Source organism: Herpailurus yagouaroundi, unplaced genomic scaffold (genome assembly GCF_014898765.1).
Source record: "Herpailurus yagouaroundi ecotype Mexico unplaced genomic scaffold, PumYag 557, whole genome shotgun sequence".
NCBI lineage: Eukaryota > Metazoa > Chordata > Mammalia > Carnivora > Felidae > Herpailurus > Herpailurus yagouaroundi.
This window is the reverse complement of record NW_024412774.1, coordinates 173225-189045: the sequence shown is the minus strand read 5'-3', so window position 1 is coordinate 189045 and position 15821 is coordinate 173225. Positions and strand designations below refer to the sequence as shown.

The 15821-nt window shown below is 42.9% G+C and overlaps 2 protein-coding genes across 9 annotated transcripts in view; one reads left to right on the top strand and one right to left on the bottom strand.

Moving 5' to 3' along the window:
- Positions 1-13054, top strand: part of ZNF584 (zinc finger protein 584) — a 35904-nt gene extending 22850 nt beyond the window's left edge. For 2 of the 5 annotated variants that reach the window (XR_005787363.1, XR_005787368.1), the window contains 2 exons: positions 2354-2494; positions 9650-10078. The gene's annotated coding sequence lies outside the window, so the exon portion shown is untranslated. Of the gene's footprint in view, positions 1-2353; positions 2495-9649; positions 10079-11719; positions 11842-12803 lie in introns of those variants that run through there. The other 3 variants (XR_005787367.1, XR_005787366.1, XR_005787365.1) reach the window with 3 other exon arrangements.
- A 1539-nt stretch (positions 13055-14593) lies between these two features.
- ZNF132 (zinc finger protein 132) overlaps positions 14594-15821 on the bottom strand; it is a 6872-nt gene continuing 5644 nt past the window's right edge. For 3 of the 4 annotated variants that reach the window (XM_040465239.1, XM_040465240.1, XM_040465241.1), the window contains one exon: positions 14594-15821. This exon is cut by the window's right edge and continues 1300 nt beyond it. In XM_040465239.1, coding sequence (XP_040321173.1) covers positions 15134-15821 — 688 coding nt within the window. In that variant the 3' untranslated portion in view covers positions 14594-15133. The other variant, XM_040465242.1, reaches the window with a different exon arrangement.

The window sequence follows — 15821 nt, the reverse complement described above, 5'->3', positions numbered from 1 at the left end:
TTCTGTCACCCCCCTACTTCATTTCCTTCGAACTCCAACCATTCTCTGCTATGGCCCTGTTCTCTGATCTGTTTGCACATTAAATCTCTGTATTGCACATCATATTGAGATAAAGTGTGTCTGCCGCAGGGCCTGACACACAGTAGGACCCCAGGAAATGGAATTTTTGTTGAGCTAGTATTTGGCTGCCCTGCAGGACTGTGCTGGGCTCAGACCACAGCTCCATCATCACAGCTGACTCTGGGGAGGGAGAGAGAAGGACACCATAGAAAAAGGTAGTAAATCCTTCTTTCTGCACTCAAGTAAGTTACCTGAGTCTGCTTACATGTTTATCTCATGCTGTGTGAATTGCTACTGTATGCTGAGATTGAACTTGCCCATCAGGGAAGAAACACATAAGGGCATGGAGCTGACATTTTAGTAGGGGGATATAGACTGAAGTCCCCCACCCCAAATTCATGGATTAAAAACTAATGCCCAGTGTGGTATATTTGGCGGTGGGGCCTCTGGGAGGTGCTTAGGTCCTGAGAGTGGAGCCCTCATGAATTATATTAGTGCCCTCAGAAAAGAGATCCCCTGAGAGCACCTTCCTTCCTTCCTGGAGTCTCACCAGACACTGAATCTCCTGCCACCCTGATCTTGGACTTCCCAGCCCCTAGTAATGCAAGAAATAAGTTTCTGTTGTTTGTAAGCTACCTGGTCTATGGTGGACTGAGACATGGGGAGACAGATATCCCTCAAGAAACCATACAACTGGCAACTATGACAGGGGCTATGAAAGGACATCCTTTAGGGTATCAACTGAGCCCCCTCTTGGTTCTCTGCATTTCAGGACCTCTGGGTTTGTCGTCATGTCTGTCTACTGGGAACTCAAGTGACTCTGCAATTGGCCTTTACCTTCTAGTGAAAGGAAGTTATCATGGCTTTTAGTCATCATGGCAGCTTCTTTTGTGTGGCTGTGATTTTGTTTTTATTTATTTGTTTATTTTATTTTTTTAATGTTTATTTGTTTTTGAGAGACAGACAGAGAGAGAGAGACAGTGCGAGTGGGGGAGGGGAAGAAAGAGAGGGAGACACAGAATCTGAAGCAGGCTCCAGGCTCTGAGCTGTCAGCACAGAGTCCAGCGCGAGGCTTGAACCCACGAACTGTGAGATCATGACCTGAGCCAAAGTCCGGTGCTTAACCGTCTGAGCCACCCAGGCTCCCCTGTGACTTTGTTTTTAATCGAATATTTAATGATTCTACTTTTTTGCAGTCCACAGAGCTTATTCAAATTCCACCAGTTTATATATGCACACAGATACGTGTGTGTGGTTCTATACAATTCTATCACGTGTAACTTCATGTAACATCACCTCAATCAAGATATGGAACTGCTGAAATACCACGACAACTTCCCTCATTCTACTCCTTTATAACAACCCCCTCATGTTTAACCCCCAGGAGCCACTAATCTGCTCACCTCTGTAGCTTTCTCATTTTTAAAAAGTGTTTTATTTATTTATTTGGGGGTGGCGGAGGGACAAAGAGGGGGGAAAGCAAGAATCCTGAGCAGGCTTCACGCTGCCAGTGCAGCCCGATGCAAGATTCGAACCCACGAACCGTGAGATCATGACCTAAGCTGAAATCAAGAGTCAGATGCTTAACTGATTGAGCCACCCAGGCACCCCTGGAATTTTCTCATTTTAAGAAAAATGACTTAATGAGGTCCAATTTGTCATTTTTTCCTTTTATGAATTGTGCTTTTAAGGTCAAGTCTAAGAACGTTTCACTTGATCCTAAGTCCCCCCAATTTTCTCCTTAAAATTTTGTTTTATATTTAAATCTATGATTCCTTTTGAGTGAGTTTTTTTTACAAGGTGTGAAATTTAGGTAAGGTTTAATTTTTGTTTATTTACTTATATTTTACCTGTGGGCGTCCATTTGCTCCATTACCATTTATTTGTTAAAAGGCATATTCTTCCTCCATTTAAGTTCTTTTGCATCTTTGTCAAAAATCAGTTGGGCCCAGGGGCGCCTGGGTGGCGCAGTCGGTTAAGTGTCCGACTTCAGCCAGGTCACGATCTCGCGGTCCGTGGGTTCGAGCCCCGCGTCGGGCTCTGGGCTGATGGCTCGGAGCCTGGAGCCTGTTTCCGATTCTGTGTCTCCCTCTCTCTCTGCCCCTCCCCCGTTCATGCCCTGTCTCTCTCTGTCCCAAAAATAAATAAACGTTGAAAAAAAAAAATTAAAAAAAAAAATCAGTTGGGCCTTTATGTGTGGGTTCATTTGGTTCTTTGTTTTGTTCCACTAATCTATGTATCTATCACTCTGTCAGTACTAATGATTAATTTTAATATTTCCATTTCCCCATAGTTTGCACTGGGCAGACCTGGAGCCTGAGACCTAGAAGAGCAGCTGGATTTGCTGTAGTGTAATGTCACCCTTCATGGATGCCACCACATTCAGAGGTTCATCCCCATCTCTTCTCCATGCAGCAAAGTAAAATTCCCAAAGGTAACTGCAGATCCAGCCCCCTGGTTGCCCATTTCCCACAGGACCTGACCCTTCCTGTCCGGGGGCCCATCTCTGACGAGGGATGGCCTGAGGACTTCCATCAGAGATTTATCTTTTTTACGGACATTGTTGACTGTACATAGGACATTTGTCATGGATTTGTCCAGCCTTCAACTTACTCATCCCTGGCACATACCACCTTATACTGCTCTAGATTATATGATAACTTAGGTCTTTTTTTTTTAATATAATTTTTTGTCAAGTTGGCAAACATACAGTGTATACAGTGTGCTCTTAGTTTTGGGGGTAGATTCCATGATTCATTGCTTACAACACTCAGCGCTCATCCCAACAAGTGCTCTCCTCCATGCCCATCACCCATTTTCCCTTCCCCCCGCCTTCCCCATCCACCCTCAGTTTGTTCTCTGTATTTAAGAGTCTCTTAGGGTTTGCCTCCTTCTCTGTTTGAAACTATTTTTTCCCCTTCCCTTTCCCTATGGTCTTCTGTTAAGTTTCTCAAGTTCCACATATGAGTGGAAACATATGATATCTATCTTTCTCTGAGTGACATTTCACTTAGCATAATACACTCCAGTTCCATCCACGTTGTTGCAAATGGCAGGATTTCATTCTTTCTCATTGCCAAGTAGCATTCTGTTGTATGTGAACCACATCTTCTTTATCCATTCATCAGTTGATGGACATTTAGGCTCTTTCCATAATTTGGCTATTGTTGAAAGTGTTGCTATAAACATAGGGGTACATGTGCCCCTATGAATCAGCACTCCTGTATTCTTTGGATAAATTCCTAGTTGTGCTATTGCTGGGTCATAGGGTAGTTCTATTTTTTTAAATTTTTTAATTAATGTTTTTATTTATTTTTGAGAGAGAGAGAGAGAGAGAGAGAGCACGAGTGGGGGAAGGGCAGAGAGGGAGGGACACACAGAATCTGAAGCAGGCTCCAGGCTCTGAGCTGTCAGCACAGAACCCGACGTGGGGCTCGAACTCATGAACCAGGAGATCATAACCTGGGCCGAAGTCGGATGCTTAACTGACTGAGCCACCCAGGCGCCCTGCGTAGTTCTAGTTTTAGTTTTTTGAGGAACCTCCCCACTGTTTTCCAGAGTAGCTGCACCAGTTTGCATTCCCACCAACAGTGCAAGAGGGTTCCCATTTCTCCACATCCTCCCCAACATCTGTTGTTTCCTGAGTTGTTAATTTTAGCCACTCTGACCGGCATGAGGTGGTATCTCAGTGTGGTTTTGATTTGTATTTCCCTGATGCTGAGTGATGTTGAGCATCTTTTTAAGTGTCTGTCGGCCATCTGGATGTCTTCTTTGGAAAAATGTCTATTCATGTCTTCTGCCCATTCCTTCACTGGATTATTTGTTTTCAGATGTTGAGTTTGGTAAGTTCTTTATAGATTTTGGATACTAAGCCTTTATCTGATATGTCATCTGCAAATATCTTTTCCCATCCCGTCGGTTGCCTTTTAATTTTGTTGAATGTTTCCTTTGCAGTGCAGAAGCTTTTTATCTTGAGGTCCCAATAACTTCATTTTTGCTTTCATTTCCCTTGCCTTTGGAGATGTGTTGAGCAGGAAATTGCTGCAGCCGAGGTCAAAGAGGTTGTTGCCTGTTTTCTCCTCTAGGGTTTTCATGGTTTCCTGTCTCATATTTAGGTCATCCATTTTGAGTTTATTTTTGTGTATTTTTATGTTAATTGTGTGTGTGTATTTTGTGTACCCTTAGTCAAGGGTAAAACTGCAAACATTTATACCCATGGTCAGTATTCCTTTGGGGTAAATCATGACTTTTGAATATTATGGAAACAACAATATATCCCTACTTCCAATGGGGATAAAATTAAAAATGACTCCTATGTCCAAATTTTATTAGATGCAATACCTTTGCCAGCTGCTCTGGATATTATTAAGCTTTCCAGGCATTCCACACTCAACTCCCTGGAGGCCAAAAGAAAGCACCTCACTGATATTTCCACCAAAAATGCTGCTTGCAAGGAGGCCAGTAGCCAAACCTCTGTCTTGGTCCAAAGAGATGTTATCCCAAGTGATAATTTGGGTGGCGAGGAATGATCAGAAACACCCAAAGGAAAAACAGTATTGAAAATCTAATAATTGTTGGTTCAATAGTAATAGAGAACTTTGGTTTGGAGCAAATAACAATCCAGCTCTACCAGAAATTCTAAAATTCTCCCTACTTACAACTGTACATGCATCAAACCATTGGTTTACTGAGAAAATGACAACATTCATGAACCAGTTTTGGTTGGGAAATATTAATAAGGTCTCACAAAGTACCTACCTCACTCATCCCATCTGTCCAAAGTATAATCCAGGGAAACCTGTTAAAAAAATGGATTTCATACAGCTTCCCCATCTTGTGGATATAAATATATTTTAATCATGGTTTGTATGTTTTCTCACTGGATCAAAGCTTTCCCTTGTAGACAGGTCAGTCATTCTACCATGGCTAAAATTGTTTCAGAAGAGATTATCCCTACCTGGGAAAATCCCTCTCCAACTCTATAGTGCGAGGGGAACCCATTTCACTGGACAGGTGCTTTGACAACTCTGCACTGTTTAGCTGGTTTTACAAAACTTTCATTAGCATACCATCTTCAATCCTCAGGGTTAACTGAATGCACTAACAGCATGGTTAAGACTCAATTGGTAGGGAGTCTGAGTGGCTCAGTCGGTTAAACCTCTGACTTGATTTCAGCTCAGGTCATGATCTCACGATTTGTGGGTTGAGCCCCATGTTGAGCTCAGTGCTGACAATGCTCTCTCTCAAAATGAATAAATATGCTTTAAAAAAGAGTCATTTGGCAAAATTTACAGAGGTCTTCCAAATATTTTGGCTGAAAGCATAGTTGTTAGTCCTTCTAAACCTCAGATCCACCCCTTTGGGAACACAGACTCACCCTTTGAGATAGTCACAGGATGGCCAATGCATTTGGCCATGCCTCCTTTGATCCACAGTTGATAAAAGAACAAAGAACATATACTACAATATTGTAAAAGCCTAGTTGGTTCTATTAAAAGTAACCATGCTTCGGTAGAGCCATCTTTTCACAGTGCACTCCTGGAAGACAATGACCTTAAGCATCACACCTTACAACCAGGAAAAGACTGCTCCAGAAAACTCTACTGCCTCACTGGAAAGGCCTTTATCAGGAACTTCACACCAAGTCTTGTGCCACCAAACTCCAGGCAATAGACTCTTGGATTTACATGATGGAGCTAAAGAAATAACCAAACCCGACTGGACCTGCACACCATCTATTAATCTGAAAGTAAAGATTTCCCAAAGTGAAGCAGACAACATCTGATGAGACAACTTTCCCAAGATGTTTGGATCTTGCATGCATTTTTTCTCACTGTTGCTTCTTCTCTCCCTTTTATGGGAAGAAAGGACCCCTGTCTGCATTTTCTAAGCCCTCACGAAAGGGGAAACCTCTTTTTTTGACTATGGCCTTTTGGAAACAGCCTCATTGTGATCCTGTGACAAATTAATTTTTCTCTTGCTTTTTCTGAAGGGTTAGAAGCTTCAGAATTCACAAAAATTTATATTTAATATATATATTAAAAATGTATACACACACATATATATGTATATACACACACACACACACACACACATATATTTTTTTTTTAAGTTTAGTTTTTTATTTTGAGGGGGCAAGGGGCAGAGAGAGAGGGAAACAGAATCCCAAGCAGGCCCTGAGCTGGCAGCATAGAGCCTGATGTGGGGCTTAGACTTATGAGCTGTAAGATCATGACCTGAAATCTTAAGTCAGATCCTTAACTGACTGAGCCACCCAGGCATCCCTTCACAAAATCTTTCTTTAATATGAACTATTAACCGATATTCAGAGATTCTTACTGAAATTCATGGTTTTTGAATTTAAAGTTTATAGGCTGTATTATCAATAACATATTTGGTTCCACACAGTTCTTTTGAGATGATGATACTGTTTTAAAACATCTTTGAAACTTTGCTGTTTTGCAAAAAGTTGATCAACTATTGCTTCATGTTTATACTTGCACTGTATCTTACCAAATTCACTTGGTTAGTTCTTTCAATGTGCTCCTGCAGTATTCACTCTTCTGTTTTCATGGCCTCTCTTAATTGGAGACTTCCAGGAGGATACACACTCCAGGTATGCCTCCATAGTGAGAGCTTTACTCCCCTGAGTCAGAAAGAGTGCCAATAAGTATTTCAATTGGCTACTTTCAGACCTAAGGTCCTGGTTTAGAACTATCATACAATTTGGAATTATCACGTTACTTCCTCTGTTTTGTAAACTTAATAATTTTAAGTTTTGTATATCATTGCTGGTCAAACTTTTATAAGAATGATGTACCCAATAAAGAGATGATCTCCAATATTTATGATCTTGGTAAATTTATATTATAGATGGGAAGTGTCTGGGAGTTCTCTCTCCTAACCTTCCATGTTAACTCAAATGTGGCCTTAAGTGGTTTCCAACTGGTTTCCACTTTCCCTCCAACTTAGGACATGACAACCAGGAAAGGTCCTTTTTCTGGCACTGAGTGACAAAACCACTAAAATCTGATCCTTGATCTGTGATGCTTTTAAGGAAAGATCTTGATCAAAAGGGGTAAATATGAACATTTATAAAGGAAACCTTATAAAATGGACTTGGGAGGTAGGAAGAGGACCCTCATGCCCTACCACTGTCATCAATGGCAGACCCAACAGGAAGAAACCGGTAGTTCATCATTCCAGCAGAAGAAAGGAGGATTTCCTTCCTGACACTGGCAAAAGCCCAGCCTAAGAGAGACATGAGAGACAGTCACAATCCAGTCAATGAGAAAAAAAACACAACAAAACAATCCAGCCAATGAGAAGACACTACACCTTTGAGCTCCCAGTTTACCCCAATGGAATTTTGGTTTACAACAGCCCCTCCTAACTTCTCCTTTCTTATATAAAAAAGCCTCCTTTCCTTTGATCTCCAGAATTGGATAAAGTTTTGTCACAGCTTGCTCTAATCAATCGTAATTCTCTGCTATTACTGAATAAATCCATTTTTGCTGGTACTCTGCATTATAGGTAATATCATGAAACAGTTTTGCAAAAGTCCACTTTTTATTACAGCTACCTCCTTAGTTGTAGCAGAGCATCAAAAGTTCTGTAATGGTCTCTTATTTATATGGGTTCCTATAGAGGTCCATAAGTAGAGCATTTTCCAAATCATACTGAAGTCATGCCTCAAAGCATACATACTATCAGTATTACTATTTTTTCTCGTTATTTGTCTACTGGCAGGTGTGGATGAAGGCAATTAATTCATCAATGTGAACTGAATTTCTGGGAAAGACTTTTTTTTTTAATGTTTATTTATTTTTGAGACAGAGACCGAGCACAAGTGGGGGGGGGGGCGCAGAGAGAGAGGGAGACACAGAATCTGAAACAGGCTCCAGGCTCTGAGCTGTCAGCATAGAGCCTGATGAGGGGCTCGAGCCCACGACCCGTGAGATCATGACCTGAGCCGAAGTCGGACGCTTAACCAACTGAGCTACCCAGGTGCCCCAAGACTTATTTTCTAAAAATGAATGATCTGTGATAGCCTTCTGGGCAAACGTCGGCTTCTGTTTTAAGTATAAACAATCAAGAAAAAAATAAATGAGGTTATACAAAAGAGTCTAAAAAAGTTCTGGGGGCACCTGGGTGACTCAGTCGGTTAAGTGTCTGACTCCTGATTTCATCTCAGGTTGTGATGTCACAGTTTGGTTTGTGAGTTCCAGCCCCACATGGGGCTGGGTGCTGATGGTGCTGATGGTGTGGAGCCTACTTGGGATTCTCTCTCTCTCTCTCTCTCTCTCTCTCTCTCTCTCTCTCTGCCTTTCCCCCACTTGCGTGCACTCTCTCTCTCACAATAAATAATTAAACTTTAAAAAGGTGGATGGTGGGGGGCGGTGCCTAATGGCTCAGTCTGTTGAGCATCAGTCCGACTTCAGCTCAGGTCATGATCTCATGGTTCACCCCACATGGGGCTCGCTGCTGTCATCACAGAGCCTGCTTGAGATTCTCTGTCTCCTCTTCTCTCTGCCCTTCTCCTACTCGCGCGCTCTCTCTCTCAAAAGTAAACATTAAAAAAAAAAAATTCAAGGTGCCTGGGTGGCTCAGTTGGTTAAACATCCAATTTCGGCTCAGGTCATTATCTCGCGGTTTGTGAGTTCCAGCCCTGCATCAGGCTCTGTGCTGTCAGCTCCGAGTGTAGAGCCTGCTTCGGATCTGTGTCTCCCTCTCTCTCTGCCCCTCCCCACTTGTGCTATGTCTCTCTCTATCAAAAATAAATTAAAAATGTAAAAAAAAAAAAAGTTGTGTACAAGATGTCTACCAACAAAAATTCACTGAAAATTTAAGAAAATAAGCATATACTTGAGCAATGAGAATTCCAATTTGGGAGACACAGACTCAGGTATAAACTTGAATTGGATCCTAAAGAAGACAAAGAAGGGGTAGAGTTATACAGGCAAAAAGCTAGGTAGGAGTGTAGTAAATGTTCAGTTCCTCTAGACAAACAGGGATTTAAATTAGGTTAACTGAGATTGGTAGAGTTAATATGCAAATGAGGGATTGAAACTTATTAAATCACATTGGCTTTTTTTGAAGTGAAGAAAATGTGGATGATTCAGGTGTCATGGTGAGGAGTAAATTAAGTCCAGGCTGAGAGCTTACAGCTGACTAAAAAAAAAAAAAAAAAAAATTTAAGTTCATGGTTTCCCCAGTGAGGATGTGCATAAGTTTCTCCTCCCTTATGCCTGACCCTGTTTAATTTAATTTAATCAATTAATTATGTGATGTATTTTGGCAGCTTGAACCTTTATTTTTAGTATTTTTTTTAAAGCATAATTATAGAGAGGTGGGTTGGGATGGGCTAGATGGGCGATGGGCATTAAAGAGGGCACTTGTTGGGATGAGCACTGGGTGTTATGTGTAACTGAGGAATCACTAAATTCTACTCCTTAAACCATTATTACACTGTTAACTAACTTGGATTTAAATAAATTAAAAATAATTAATTAATTTTAGAAAAGCATAACTAGAAACTTTCAATACGTAAATAATCCTAGCAAACCATTTAAGTGTTGTTGTTCCACAGGAATTTCACATCAGGTCTACCAGGACATCCAGCTCTGTGAGTAACCCCCCCCCCCCACATCCCCCCACCACCTGACTCTATTTTAAAAAGAGACCTTTTAGCCAGTCTTGTTTGCTCCATTTTGAAATCTCCTTTTACAAAGATGTAGTTAATGTTCTAACAGAGTCCAAATAGTGGAGAGGTTTCTCCCCTTCAAGTTGGGGAAGAAAGTTGCTGGATTCAAGCTGCTATAGTGAGAAAAGTGATACATAAAAGGTTAAGACACCATGGGTACCCCAATATATCACTATGTTCTTTAATTCTTCTCATAACACTTACTAGAAATTGTCTGCTTTCAGCAAGATCATTTGTTTTTTAAAATTTTTAAAAATGTTTTTATTTATTTTTGAGACAGAGAGAGACAGAGCATTAGCAGGGGAGGGGCAGAGAAAGAGGGAGACACAGAATCCAAAACAGGCTCCAGGCCTGTGCTGTCCGCACAGAACCTGATGCAGGGCTCAAACTCATGGACCGTGAGATCATGACCTGAGCAGAAGCCGGGAGCTTAACGGACTGAGCCACCCAGGCGCCCTTCAGCAAAATCATTTATATTTAGAATCCTGGCAGCCAAATATCTGTGAAGGCTGTTTTCTATATTTTGTGCTAAAAATTGAGTCTTTTTCTTATAAATTGATAAATCATTGAAACATTTTACTTTTATAATAAAATTAAGAAGGTGGCATCTTCATTTTGTCAATTTTAACTTTTTCTTTGATCTGCAATTTGGTAGATAAAAGTGCTTTCAAATTATTAAATGTGGAGGATGCCAGACAAAAGTAATTTGTGCTATTATCCTTCCCTTCATAAAATGAAGGAGCAGGCATCCCTAGGTGGCTCAGTCGGTTAAGTGTCTGACTTCAGCTCAGGTCATGATCTCACAGCCTGTGAGTTCGAGCCCCGCATTGGGCCTGGAGCCTGCTTCGGATTCTGTGTCTCCCTCTCTCTCTGCCCCTTCTCTGCTCACACTCTGTCTCTGAAAAATAAATAATAAACATTAATATTCTTGGTTTGTTTTGTTTTGTTTTTGAGAGAGCACGCGAGAGTGAGAGCAGGGGAGGGGCAGAGAGAGGGGGGAGAGAAGGATCCAAAGCGAGCTCTGCACTGACAGCAGAGATCCTGATGCGGGCCTCAAACTCATGAACCCTGATATCATGACCTGAACCAAAGTCAGATGCTCAACTGACTCAGCTACCCAGGCACGCCTTGTGTTAATATTCACTACTGTCACCAACTGGTTTTATTCTATAAAACTGACACTGTGTCCTGTGACCCTGAAGACTTAGCACTTCATATACTGGTCATAAAGAATCACTTTCCTTCCATAGATGTTATGGACTGAATGTCTGCATGTCCCCAAACTTCATATGTTTAAGCCCTAATCCCAGTGATGGTATCTAGACAAGAGGGCTCTGGGACATAATTAGGTTTATTTATTTATTTTTTAATGTTTTTTATTTATTTTAATTAAAAAAATTTTTTAATGTTTATATATATGTGAAGGAGAGAGAGAGATGAAGTGTGAGTGAGGAGGGGCAGAGAAAGAGGGAGACACAGAATCCAAAGCAGGCTCCAGGCTCCAAGCTGTCAGCACAGAGCCCAATGCAGGGCTTGAACCCACAAACCGTGAGATCATGACCTGAGCTAAAGTTGGATGCCCAACCGACTGAGCCACCCAGGCACCCCCATAATGTTTATTTATTTTTGAGAGAGAGAGAGAGAGAAACAGAGAGACAGAGCTCGAGTGGGGGAGGGGCAGAGAGAGAGAAGGAGACACAGAATCCAAAGCAGGCTTCAGGCTCTGAGCTGTCAGCATAGAGCCCAATGTGGGGCTTGAACCCACAAACCATGAGATCATGACCTAAGCACATGACCTGAGCTGAAGTTGGGCCCTTAAGCCACTGAGCCACCCAGGTGCCCCTGGGACATAATTAGTTTTAGATGAGTTCATGAGGGTGGTGCTCCATAATGGGATTGGTGCCTTTGTGAGAAGAGGAAGAAAGGTCACACTCTCCTCTCTCTCCACCATGTGAGGACACAGCAAGAAAGCAAGCCACAGAGAGGGTCATCACCAGAACCCAAACATGCTGGCACTCTGATCTCTGACTTCCAGCCTCCAGAACTATAAGAAAATAAGTATCTGTTGTTTAAACCACTCAGTCTATGGTATTTTGTTATTGCAGCCCAAGCTAAGTCATGTGACCTTTAAAATGATAAGAACACCTTGTTTAGCACTAGTCTTCAAGATCAATGATTTCAGAAAGACAAATATACCCTTGAGGTTTGAAACATTTGCACCTGTGGGTACAACCATGTAAGAAAACATAAGGGTAGCAGAGGGCTGGCATCAGGCCAAAGGTTCAGGCATCAAAGAGAGAAGCTAACACCAAATTGGAGGAGGAAAATTACAGCAGACTTAGAGGAGAGGAAAAGTTGGGAGAGGTTGAGAAGACTACAGAGGGTGTCCCTCATGGGGGAGGTCACAGGCAAAGGTCCAAATTCAGGGAACTGCTACTGGACAGAGCTCAGAGAAGAGCTATCACTAGTGAGGGCAGAATGTGCAGTGTCGGTGGATTGACAATGGACTGAAAGCACTGTAACTGCTAGGCCCCATATAGGCTGGTATCCAGAACAGCTATAAGGTTAGGGCCATGAGGCCTTTGCCTGGAGTGTTCTGGCATCGCTGGCAAAAATCTTCCTTCTCCAACAGACTGGCTGCTGTGTACTGAGCCCCAGTAGGAGACCAGGCTGTTCTAAGGAAGGTTCTTCACCCACAGAAGAATTCTTCACCCATGAATTGGGGGCCATTTATGAAATCTAACCATGGCCATCCACACAGTGTACAAAGGATTGAGATGACCAGTGTCTATCCTACCCCATTTGCTTGGAAGGCTTGATCCTCTTGTGGCTCAGTTGGCCTTTAACTCTGATCTCACATGAGTTCTCCATGTTGATTAAAGATAATTCTTACATCCAGGAAGGAAGGTCTGAGCAGAGTGGGATTCCCCCAAACATCTCTGCTGGAGAGTACTTGAGCAGCCCTACTGCAAATTTTGATGACTGCAAGCCTGTCTTGGGTTCTGCCTCTGATGTGGCTATCATTCCTTGTTTCCTTTAGGCTTTTAGGAAAAGTCACCGCGAAGAGGAGGCAGCAACAATGCCTTCTCATCCACCAAGCACTATGGATGGATACTGCATGCTGAAGCCTCTCATGTCAGAAAACTCCAGGTCTTTCTCCCCCCAGGTCTCATGGAAGGACACAGGGGAATGTATATAGCCCATATACATGTTTTGTCAAACTGCTTTTGTACCAAAATGTTTTTTCAAATGGCTTCTAACATAAAACCAAAAGCCACATAAAAATCTGCATATCTGGCTCTTCTTGGAAAGCCAAGACATCTAAGAAACCCATATTAATTCAACCATGTTGTCTCCCCATCCCTTAAAAAGGACAGACTTCCTTGGTGGCTACCCGAAATGGGGTAATGAAGGCCATGACTATGCAATCTTCTAGAAACTCTGGTTATTCACATAAACCACTCTCCAGACCATGAGCTCTATCCTCTCAATGTCAGAGTTCTTGTGTGGTGACAGCCATGAGGTGAACAGCTCAGGAAGAATATAGGAATTCATAAAACACTTATTTGGATTTGCATTATGGGTGCTACACAGGTCTGCGGATCTTAAGAAGTTCTGCACCCTTGGGGCACCTGGGTGGCTTGGTTGGTTAAGCACCCAACTTTGGCTCAGGTCATGATCTCACGGTTTGTGGGTTTGAGCCCCTTGTTGGGCTCTGTGCTGATAGCTCAGAGCTTGGAGCTTGTTTCAGATTCTGCGGCTCCCTCTCTGCCTCTCCCTGGCTTGTGCTCTCTCTCAAAAATGAATAAACATTAAAAGAAGAAGAAGAGGAGGAGGAGGGGGAGGGGATGAGAAGAAGAAGAAGAAGACGAAGAAGAAGAAGAAGAAAGAAGAGGAAGAAAGAAGAAGAAGAAGAGGAGGAGGAAGAAGAGGAAGAGGAGGAAGAAGGAAGAAGGAAGAGGAGGAAGAAGAAGGAATAAGGAACAAGAGGAAGAGGAGGAAGAAGGAAGAGGAGGAAGAAGAAGGAAGAAGAAGAGGAGGAGGAAGAGAGGAGGAGGAAGAGGAGGAAGAGGAGGAGGAGGAGGAGGAGGAGGAGGAGGTGGTGGTAGTAGTAGTTCTGCACTCTTATCTCACTTGGCCAGTCACCTGGAATTTTCTGATGTACCTTTAGAACAGCCAAGTTCCCCCTAGTTTACTAGTCTTCTTCTCCACAGCCAGTGTTTCTGTACTAATGATGGCTTCCCAAATGGCCCCTGTGGGTCTCAGATTAAGTTATACGTGCCTCACCTGCAGAGCCACAGTTAATGGAGAACTGTGGTTACTCCTTATCCCCAATGGCATGGGCCTATAGTTTCCTAGTCTCCCCAACTCCCTATTACTTCACACCCAGTGTTTCTCTATCCACTAGGTGGATACAGTATTCACTAGGCCTCTACTGGCCTCCCAGGGTCATATCCCCTTATTAGGAACCAGAAGACAGCTTCTCCTCACATGGGGGAACCCAGAGTTCTCTCTGTGAACTAGGGACCTGCCCTCTAATCCAATAGACCATTCTAATGTTGCAGGCTAACATCCTCCTTCTTCAGGGTAAGCTCTGGGCCTTCAGGTATCTCTGAAACACAGGCCACTATATTTACTTTATGAGCCCTTCAGTTTTTCCCAGTCCTTCAAATGCAATGCGAAGTGGGCCACAAAAGATCATAGAGCAATTCCCTATGTTCCTTTTATACCCCGAGGTAGATGTTGTCAGGTGCCCTGTATCAGCCTTCCCCCACTCTACCTGCTTCTTTTTTCAACCTACCCCACCCCAACCCCCAAAATTAAGCTGGGTTGATCAATGAGGTCTTTTATTATCATGCTGGATAGAGAAGACCAGGGTAAATGGTTCCAGGGAAGGGTAATGTGTGGGCTCAGTGGACACATCATTGGGATTACATGCAGACATGACAACATCCATGAGGAATGTGCGTCTTCCTGAGAAGCCCAAACTGGACATCCCTCAAGGCCCCTCAACCAGCCTGGGGTCAGTTCATTTCCTAACCCTCTCAGAGGCAGTGGGAATGAAGCCATTCCAATGGGCCCAGGATAAGTTTGTTTTCCTCCAGGAAAGTGGAAAGGAGGCACAGGGAGCTGTTTTTTCCATGCATATGTAGATGACTGTTGCAAATATTTGGATCCAGGCAGGTTCAAAACGGATTTGTGCTCCATAGGGGAGAGAGCTCAGCTCTGGGCTGCTGAGAAAGGCCAGGGTAGCTTTTGAAGACTTTTCCAAATTAGTGGTACATGTAGGTAACTTCTCTGTGGGTATTCTGCTCCAAGTTTGACTTGGCTGAAAATCTTCTCTGAAGGACCATTTCCATAAGACTCCACTCAGGTATGAATCCTTTTATGCTGAGCAAGATTGCAAAGACGGCTAAAAATTTTTCCACAGTGGCCACACTCATAAGTCCTTTCTCTGGTGTGTACTATCTGGTGTCGAACAAGTGTGGATCGTTCACTAAAGGCTTTCCCACATTGGCTGCACTCATAGGGCCTTTCCCGTGTGTGAACTCTCTGGTGACGAACCAGGTGAGAATTATTGCTGAAGGCTCTCCCGCACTCACTGCACTCATAAGGCCTTTCTCCAGTGTGAACTCTCCAGTGATAAATAAGGCTGGACTTTCGGCTAAAGAACTTCCCACATTCGCTGCACTGATAAGGCCTTTCTCCAGTGTGAACTTTCTGATGTTTAATGAGAATGGAGTTCTGGCTAAAGAATTTCCCACATTCACTGCACTCATAAGGCCTTTCTCTTGTGTGAACTCTCCAGTGCTCAATGAGACTGGAACTGTGAGCAAAGGCTTTCCCACATTCACTGCACTCATAAGGCCTTTCGCCGGTGTGAATTCTCCAGTGCTGAATCAGGCTGGAGCTGCGACTGAAGGCCTTTCTACATTCACTGCATTCATAAGGCCTTTGCCCGGTATGTACTTTCTGGTGCTGAATGAGAGTGGAGCTATTGCTGAAGGCTTTTCCACATTCACTGCACTCAAAAGGCCGTTCTCCAGTGTGAACTTTC